The sequence below is a fragment of the Eurytemora carolleeae genome, unplaced genomic scaffold (assembly GCF_000591075.1).
Source record: "Eurytemora carolleeae unplaced genomic scaffold, Eaff_2.0 scaffold1983, whole genome shotgun sequence".
In the NCBI taxonomy this organism is placed as follows: Eukaryota; Metazoa; Arthropoda; class Copepoda; order Calanoida; family Temoridae; genus Eurytemora; species Eurytemora carolleeae.
The window spans coordinates 16,585-27,070 of record NW_019397869.1 but is presented as its reverse complement, the minus strand read 5'-3'; the positions used below and the strand labels follow the sequence as shown (position 1 = coordinate 27,070).

Genomic DNA, 10,486 nt, shown 5'->3' with positions numbered 1-10,486 from the left:
CATATAAAATTCTATCCGTTTATTCTGTATAAAATTTCAATAATTATTGTAAAAATCTACATCTTTTACCCGATTGTTAAAGTACAAACTTATTAAATTTTTTCCCTAAAATAACTTTTAAATATTGCTTGATTGCAAAAGTTTGTTTTCAAAGTTGAATTTGCATCAAAATTTTGTTAATTGCAAACTTTGGTTGATTGCCAAATATCTGCCATTTTCAGGTCAGGGTGATCAAATTCACGAGGTCGGGTTCGGTTTAGCCGTTTCCAGGTTAATTAAATCCAAACAAACCAATCAAGCTAACCAGCAAGTTTCACAAAAAAACATATATAGATAGATGAAGTCTAAATTCTAAATAAAACCACCCATAAAACTTCATTTAAAATATTTAAATTATTTGTCTGACGAAGCGTCAAAGGGCACCGTTGTGAATCAGACATTGTAATCTTTGCAAAAAAGGGTCACTTAAATACACGCGTACAGTCCCTTTAAACTGATATTTATTCTATGACCAGCAATAAATAATCCCTAGGATGTCTAGATCGGTTCAGCCGTTTATACGGTTAATTAAATCCAAACAAAGCAATAATCCTACCAATTAACACACAAACACATAATATTAGTTATTTATATTTACATTTAATATATTATTTCTACTAGAACCATCTCAAACCTGGGTTTAGCATTTTAAAATTATTGCAAAGTACCTGTTTCTAAATCAGCAGGTTTTGCTTGAACACCATTTGGCAGAGATGTCGCCTCTGTTTTTGTACCGTTCTCCATCGAACTAAGTTAATGAAAAACTTGACAATTTATTCAAACTACATCTTTATCACTTGCAGTAATCCAAACTCTACAAACACACCAGGCAAGGAGATTGTCAGAAATAATACAACATTTTAAACTATTAGTGGCTGTAAAGGAATTGAGTCCTTGCCATAAACTCATATTTTAAAATCCCTATATTGTTCCAACTTTATTGGGTGATATTTAATACTTAGATTATTAAATCTTACAGAATTCATAGTTTGAAATATCAAAGGTAATATATAGGGATTAGAAAATCTGAGTTTGTGACAACGACTCAATTCCATTGGATGACTGTCATTTGAATTACTTATCCTATATACTATTGAATATTCATACACATTGTTAATTTTCATTACAGGCATCGGTTTGTTCCATTAGTTTAAAATAAACCAATTTTTGTTTTATTTCTTATTCATTTGAGCAATGTATTTTCTGGATATGTCAAAAATCTAATTCAAATGAGTATCACGATTTTAAACTAAAGGTTAGTTGACGTAATAGAAAACTTATGTGCAGTTTAAATGATCAATAGTGCATATTATCAGTAGTGCACACGACAATCAGAATAGCACATGCCCTTCATAGAGAGTAATGTCGTCTTTTAAATGAGATTTATGATTCTTTCATTGACGGTCTTTTTTGTTAACAATCGAAATATTCTATCAAACATGGTATTTTTAGAATTTGACTAAAATTTTCTTAAGATACCTTACGATTGATTCTCGTTTATCTTCTTCTACGCAGAGCGGGGCTGTAGTACTCTTTTGCAAGATATATTTTCAGTATTTATAATATTATTTAGAATGATGAATTGATGTATACATCAATATATATTGGAATATATTATGTACACATAAGCGAGAATATTTCTTATCGGAATGTTATATTATAAATAAATAAAGATGCAAGGTACTTTCCATTAAACATTCTCCTAGGTCATTGGATAACTTCTGGCAGGTTTCCGCTTAGAAACTGTTTTTCTCATGTACACTGTACAACTAACATATGCAGTGTGCATTGTACATTGTACAATGTGTAAAATTGTTCATTTTCTTAAAACCAAAGTTGGATTACAGATCAAACTATGAAGATCTAACAAGTTAAGTTTTCTATAATACAATGAGAAGAAAATGTTCCAAAACCAAATAATTTGCGGATTAGAAGTCGGGCAATATATGCTTCCTGCCTTAGTATTGGGACTGGCGTAGGAACAATTCAGTCGAGGGATTGGAGGCTTTATTCTAAAAATAAGATTTAAAGAGATATAAAAAATAATGTTCTTAAAGCATTTCTAAAGTAAAAAAACAAATCCAAATCTGGGTCCAGCTCAGAAGATTTTTTAAAAGTTTTGCTCATATCTTTAAAGGGAGTGGCCGGCTATGTAAGGTAGTTGAACTGAGTATGCAGTGTTGTGGAAAACATCTTTCGGATTCATTTGAGACAAATTAAACTTTTTAAAGATCTATAAATCCTGAGTTTGAGCGCAAATTCGACGTTCAAAACTCCTACTTTGGAGGTGGATACGTTTTCAGAATTAGTTTTTTTAAATTATTAAATAACGACAACGAGAAATAAAGTAAAAATTATACGGTAATATAATTAGATGGCTAGGAACATATTTTTCAAAAGAAATTTGTCAATAAATCAATGCTAAAATCGATTATTTCGTTTTCATTATTTTATTGAATTTATTTTTTTCTTAGAATTTCTTTGCAGATTTCTTCAAATGTCGTCTTTTCAAAAATAATTCTAGAAAATCTGCGAAAATCTTTGTGAATAATGAGAAACCAGAATAATGAGATAATAGAAAATAATAATTGAACAAGATTACTTATTTTCGATGATAAGATTAATTTTTATTTTCTCAACATTTTCCTATACATGACGTCTGTAGTTTATTGTAGAACTTTTTTAAAATTTTATGTCGTCTGTATTTAATAATTTAAAAAAAATAATTCTGAAAACGTATCCACCCCCAAACATGAACATGAAAGTTAAGGAAGACTTATATAGTTGGATTCTTAATTCTAATGTTTTCAAGCAAATGAAAAATACATTTATGATTGTAAGGTTATTACTTTAATAATCTCTTAAAAAAAATATGACAGTTTCTTTTATAATCAGGCCCTAGATTGCTAGATTTAGAAATAAGTTTTATTTATTACAATTTCTTGACTAAAAAAAATTTTCTTTTTATTCCTTCAAGTTGAAGCTTAAACTTAGTTTAAACAGTAAAATAGTAGAATAGTAAAATGTATATTGCAGGATAAGTTTTGATAATAAAACCTGTTAACCTGCAAACAACCAATGTTTCAACAGAATCAACAAGGGTCTCCCTTGAACTATCTTTATTATCTGTAAATAAATCTAGTTAACGAGCCACAATCAACAAATACAAGTACAGGGTGAATTTCAAAGACGTTGTTTCTGATTTGCTAAAATTTGGAGGAAAAAGCACAATATTGGGCCAGAAAATCCTGCAAGTTGATTAGTTTGCATGAGGTTAGCAAAGCCAATCCAACTCAGCAAAGCTTGTATGGTTAAGGTAATTGATCTAAAAACGTAAAATGTCAAATAAAAATTTATCTTTTACTAAAATTTCACTAAAATTTGAGCAAATTTAACATACAATCTGTTTAGAATTTTACCCTGTACATTTTAGATATTTATTTGAAAGAGCTTTGAAGATAAATCTACATAAAATGGTATCTCGACAGTATAAAATCAAAATGAAAGTAAACTTCAATTTTGTTAGTTAGCAAAGTTTTCAAACTATGCCAAAAGTTGTCAACACGTTGGATAATTATGTTGCTAGTTTCAAATGTTTACATCCAAAATCCATAGATAGGACTAGGAAGGTAGTCTTTCATTTTAGTAGATTAGATTTGTTCTTGATAACCTTGCACCGTGCCGTACAGTTTACAACATTTTCCCCGATTTGTGTGTACAAAGATTTAAACGATTCCATCGCAAATCAATGAATTGAAAAGATAGGATCTTTAAACAACAACAACCTCTCATGACTTATCTCTGTAAAATGTAAAAAGTTTCTAAGTTCAACAACAAAGAAAAATATATATAATGATCACCTAGCAATAACTCTCTGGAATTAGAAAAAGACTCCCGTGCAAAAGGCTCCTTTCCAAAAGTCACTCCCTGCGATCATATTTATAATATTACAAATTTGAATCACAAAACAACATTTTTTTGTTTAACACTTAAAATACTAATCCTTAATAATGACACAAAAGGAGGGCATCAAATAATTAAAATTACAAAATAACATATATATATGCCAATGAGTAAAATTAGTAAAACTAAATAATATTGGTATTATAACTGAAGGTTATTTTAAATAGACTAATATTTTCTAAAGGAATATCTTATAATCCAACCCCTCTGCACGCAACCAGTCTGATTTTTATTTACAATGATAACCCCAGCAAATACAAACATAACAGGCAATAACAAGGTTTAATGAGCAAACTTTCTTTAATTATTTATAATTCACAAATTTCTTTTAAGAGAGTATAGAACTAACATGCAAAATTTCTGACTTGGTTTGAATTAACATTTATGATTATATCCTACCCCTTGGAACAAAATAAAATCGTAAAATATACAGTTTTTTCTGACTTTTTTGTAAATTCTATTATTGAGCCTTTTTTAAAGTGAAAAACCATGAGTCTTGGCCATTGTTGTTAAATTCTATTAACATGTTTTTGGTATAATAGTACAATTGATTATCCGGGAAAACCTAGAAGACACATATGAACCCCATTTAAATAACAATAATGCCAAGTGTTCCCTTCTTGCTAAAATATTTTTTTTCCAAATAAAAGAAATTTATTTCTTTTCCCGTTGTTTTTCTTTCTTTAAAACAGAATATTCCCCCCAAACCAGCCAATGTTACAACTCTTGCACTGATTACCTTCAATTTAACAGTGGAAACTGGGGGGAATAATGAAATAATGGTTTCCGGAATTTAGCTCTTAAGGGTTAATCATTTTTGGAATCATTTTAAAGGACCAAAAATGGATTCTTTAGGAAAGTCTAAAACATGTTAATAAAAGATTTTTTCTCATTAACTAAAAAACGGCTGTCGCAAATTTTATTTAATGCTTAAAAGGTGTAAAAAATAACCACTTTATGTTAAAATATTAAGCTTACATCTGTATCAAAAAGAGATCTATCCATTGAGTCCAAATCTCCGCCATCACGTAGTAATCTTTCCATATAACTTGTTCCACTGCATAGATTTAAAGAGACTCTAGGCGTAATTTAAAAAGACTCCCCCCCCCCTTTAAAGTTGGCAATGACCAATTAAAAATGATTTTAAGTATAAATTGTATATCAATATATAATTTTGAAAATCTGAAAACTTTCAATTGTGTCTTTTCTGCTACAGGAAAAAACAGGAATTATCAGAATTAAACACTTTTGAACCTAGAAAATCAACAATATCTTCCACATTATTGATCAGATCAAGGTTTAAAGGACAAGGTTGCGAATTGGGAATTGCCATCTTTACATGGAGGGTCACTTGAAATTACGCCCAAAGTCCCTTTAAGATTGTAAGAAGTTATTAACTCTTGAAAAGTGCATTAAATTATAATGCTGGAAATAATGACAGTATGTAAATGTCCTATTTCCTTGACTCAAAAATATGTAAATCCTTTTTTTAAATTTTTTAACCAAGGTGAGCATCAAATTCTATGAAGAAGCTCTTGATGAATATAACAAGTCTCTTTCAAAATTAATGAACCCTTTAAAAAGATAATTTTTAATGTTAACCTTTTTGAATCCCATGCGATGAGATTATCACTATTAAAACTTTGCAGTGTCCAGCTTGTAGGTGAACGGCTTACTTGACCTACTCAAGTTCAAAATTAAATCAAAAAGTATTTAAACAATTTATTTGTCAAAATAAAAATAAGTAAGTCTTGCATCTTTTTCTGGATGATCCATTTTTTTGTTGCTCCATCTCATAAATAAATGATACAATTTTGAAATGTTATATATAATTATGTCAAAAATGTAAAAAAAAAATATAATTTTGATAAGCTTAAGGAATTGTTCAGTAATTTTTTAATAATTTATTTTTTAAATTAAAATTTCTTTTATTAAAAAAGAGCAGTGAATTTTTTTCTCTGACTGTTGTATCTTTTTTTTTCTCTGATCAGAAATCTGTTTTCTGTTCTCTTTTAGATCTATGCATTCTAATCTCTTGTAGACTAGGGGAAAAATGCATTTTAAGGCATATTTCTGATTATTCGTTCTTGTTTGTGTATGGTCTGACTAAGCATTCCAGCATTTCAGGATACAGCTTTCTCAGCGCCAGCTCAAAAGACATACTAATTAAGATCTTAAAAAGTGGAAAAAATAAAAGTCGCCGCACTAAGCAGGGTTGAAAACTCTGAGGATATCCATTGTCAGAATTCCACTTTAAAAGGACTGTAAAGGAAAAATGAAAGGGGGTATAGGCTGAAAGCTAATCACTTTAGCTCTTGATCGCGAAAGTTTTATCTGATGTTCCTGTCTGGAGAAATTGATTTAAAACTGTGTTGCAATTATACAAAAGTTCATCTATGTAAAATTTAGAAAATCTTACAACTTAAATCACCTGACCAGGACTATCACCAATGGCAGAGCAGTATACTGATCATGTGTCTCCGCCTGTATCACGTGACCACTTTACTGCACTGCCATTGGTGGAACTTCTGGTCAAGTAATACGGAAGTATAAATAATATTATGAATTAAATCTATTAAAAATAGAAATAAAAAATATAAAATTAGAATTGGAGTAAACCTAAGTTACAATTAGCTTTCTCTGGGATATCATAGTTTTCAGATTGGTTGCATATTTGATCTATATAAACCCTCTACTTTTATACAAAATTGTATATATATTAATTTTCGTATAAATTTGACAGTTGTATATCAATTTCTCGAGATAGGAACATCAGATATAACTTTTATGGGTCAGAATCGAGAGCTAAAGTAATTAGCTTTCAGCCTATACCCCCTTTCATTTTTCCTTTACAGTCCCTTTAATAATGACAAATGGGATAAGAAAGGTTAGGAATTGAGTGCATATTTTTGACAAAAAAATTCTTGATTCTTGTAAGTTCATCTCGGAAGGTGCTTCAGAATACGGCCTTGTCTACAGCTAGCTTGTCCTCACAGCTGGCAGAGTATAAACTGGTACCATAGTGCATGGTTCATAACCTATCAAGATTCTGCTCTAGATGTTTCAATATTCCTTGTTTCTGGCAAGAGGGAGGGGGAAGTAAGAGAAAGAGAAACCCCTCCTTCTCTGAACTATTAGTTTTTTCCCCCAATTACTGTGTACTGTCATGTTATTTCACAAAGGTTTCTGTTCAGCCACAAGAAACTGGAGAGAGTTATATAAAAATCTGACTGTTTGGAGCTCCCTTGATGCTTAAACATTCAATCAAAAGAATTAACATCTTTCCAACGAATTCAGATATATATTAACTGCTGTTACGCGAGCCATGCTGCGTATAGAAAGTCTGTTTGTCGCCCCTGTGTATTTCTGAGTTCCCCCTGAAGATCTGTACGGAATGTATTGTGAAAGAACTAGTTTAGGAACTGTTTACAGTCCGACTGCGCAGACGCAAGATTTCTCGCGGAATAGTAACTAATTTATGTCAGTATATGTTTATTCGTTTTGCAAGTATTAGCCGTGTTCAGAATTCTGGGATCACTGTGGTAACTATTTTATATATATTTATGCTTGTCGGTTTGATTATAATATGATTGATATTTGTATACATGTTTATTGGTTCCTAGCCACAGTTTTTTAATGCCTGAGTGAATTATTTGTTGTAATTGTATGATTTATCACTCAAAGCTTTTTCTGTGGGTTTATTAAACTTGTTTAGATTGAAGGCTCAGAGAAATAAACGTTCGGAACCTTACTATCATCCTTTTTATTATGAAGAGCGTTGAGAGAAGGGAGTCTTACGATCCGGTCCTGAGAACTACCACACGGTATATATATTAGGTCTTTAGGGAAATCGCTAAGTAGCGAAACAACTGCTAACCAGGCTTGATATTGAGGAGTATATTTGAAGCTGCCATTTGCAAAATCTGGATCCAGCAAGGTAAAAAAAACCTCCATTCTCCAGGTTAACAGAGCATTAAAATGCTAATGCAGGCTTTCAATGTTTCTTTTTTACTGTTCCATTTGTGTGCAGGGGTGTATAACCCCCAAGTTTAACAAAGGAACTTGACATTGGATATTGTGTGTACTTTTAAATTTTTGAGCTATCTCTAGCCAGATACACAGTCCTATAGATGAAATTTGTCTGTTATTTGGTAGAATCAAAAAGAGTATTTTTTAGCTTGAGCCAATGCTGTCCACCCTCATTATGCCAATCTATCTACAGGAGATAAATTAAATGATTAAGGCCCAGAAAAAGCAATATCATTACAAATACACAAATAAATCTAGTAATTAGTTTTTTGGTCTTAAATCAAAATCAAACCTTAGTTAAAATACATGTAAAATGACCTGTCCAAGGCTTTAGATTTCCTTTAGGTAATGGTGTACAGGTTCCTCTCTGAGTAACATTTCCTAATATTCATAATGGACATTTGGAAAACTTGAGTTGTTGTTCAGTATGCACTTAGAATATATATCTTAGAACTTAAACCCTCTTAATGATTGGGATAAGTAGGACAAACTTTCTAGCAGGGGGTTATTTCTGAAGAGGAGAGAACAAGATCTTGACCACATATACTACATTAAAATCTTTAATTTTCCAGATTGTTTATTCATTTCATCTTTAGAAATGTTATGTTTGAACAATACTAAATCACTTTTTCATCTTTTTCCATAAAAAATTAAGAATTATCAAGTATTAGGAAAAAATGTTTTTTTTATGGCTTCATTTCTTCACTGTATTTACTTATATAATATAATCTGTTAAATGTATACAGTTTAGTTTTTAATAATCAAAAAAACAGTCTCTTCCTAAAATTATCTTCAATTATTTTGTGATTATAATTGCATATTTTTTCAAGATTGTCCACATTCCTGTTAAAGTGTTGCAGCTAGACACAGAGCTACTGTCATAATCAGATCCAATCTCAAAACTACCCTAGGTATAATTTATTTTTATCTCTTTAGACCAATGACCAGCGCTCACCCTATTATATGAATAAAAGGCTTTATTCCACTAAGGGTCTATTGACGTCATTTAGAAAAATAGTAGCATGGAAAAAATTGCACAGAATATCTTAAACAATGCTTCTCATATAAATGTTAAAAGGGGTTTTGCTGTGATTGGGGTAAAAAATCACTAAAACTAGCCTCAAAATGTCCCTTGAACTTTGTTTTATGAATTAACTTTTGACAAAACTTATAAAGTATTGGAAGATTGAAATGGAAGTAGAATTCTCTTACTTGATTTAGATGTTGATTAGGTTGAAAAGGGACCTCACTCATTCCCACAACTGTGACAAGAGTTTACATTTTTGTCTTTTTTTAAATATTTTTATCTGTAACTGATTTTAATAATATACACAGACACTCATTGTTTTTTATAAGTCTACAGATTTTCTTAAACTGTTTGACCATTTAACCTTTTTTATTTCTAATCTTTCAGGCCATATTATATAATTATACTTAGAAATAACGTAAATTATTTGAATAATAAATCTATACTGTTAACATGGCTTCCGGAATTCTAAAATAAACTGACTGAACCCCAGGGGTGTTTATTCTATTCATCCAGGAAGTGGCAAATAAACAGAACTACAGGGGAACAACCAAAGTAGAAGAAACCTCAAAAAAGAAGAATTAATCCTTATTGTTTAAAAATTTTCAAGAAAATGCATGTTCACATTTGTGTAAAGGACCACACAACAGTTTAATTCATTTAAAGTTTAAAACAATTTTTGATATTTTTCCTTTACACTAATTTGTAATTTATTTAACTTTTGTTGATTAAACTTCTGCAAAATGTAATGTTACCTTTATATATCAATAATAGAGATTTTTTGGAGTTTATCTAGAATGGATGAGATAGAAAACAACATTTTCTATTTGAAATGAAGAACACATTCAGTTTTTGTGCCCCCTTTTGAACTTCCTAAGTTTGAGCCCCTTCACTTAAACTACCTATATACGCCCTTGCAAGTCCTCTACTATCTAGCTAATTAACCTAATAATCTATTTGACTATTCTATTCAGAGTTAAGAGAAAAGTTGCATGTAAGATTGGGACAAAGAAAGGAAGAAAGTTTAAGTGGGAAATATATTCCAATGGATTCTTTCAATCCCATTAACTGTCAGGTTTATGTTAATGCTTGCACCTTTTATTACACTTTTGAATATTTCTGACCCCCCTTCTCTCTTAAAGGGACAGAAGCCTAATTTCAAGTGACGGTGCAAAGACGGAAATGCCCGATTTACAACGGTACCCTTGAAACCTTAATCTGATCAAAATGTGAAAGATACCGTGGTTATTCTGTTTCAAAAAGTGTTTTTTTTTTCTGTAAGTTTCTCCTTTGCTTTGAATAAACAAGAAATGCGCAAGTCGCAAGTCACTTTCGCAGGGAAACCTCAAATGAAACTTATCAAAAAAACTATAACATTGATATCTAATTCAAAATTGATCAGACGATGACACCAAAATCAACTTAGTA

The 10,486-nt window shown here is 30.6% G+C and overlaps 1 protein-coding gene across 1 annotated transcript; it reads right to left on the bottom strand.

The window, feature by feature from the left end:
- Positions 1-693: 693 nt before the first annotated feature.
- Positions 694-9,563, bottom strand: LOC111716154 (uncharacterized). The gene is made up of 10 exons (XM_023491583.1): positions 9,244-9,563; positions 8,875-8,938; positions 8,350-8,412; positions 5,605-5,683; positions 4,981-5,059; positions 3,900-3,966; positions 3,105-3,165; positions 1,997-2,051; positions 1,519-1,571; positions 694-787 (listed from the first exon to the last, which is right to left on the bottom strand). Exons 1-10 carry the CDS (start codon positions 9,283-9,285, stop codon positions 694-696), a joined length of 657 nt encoding a protein of 218 aa, XP_023347351.1. The 5' UTR covers positions 9,286-9,563.
- Positions 9,564-10,486: the final 923 nt, after the last annotated feature.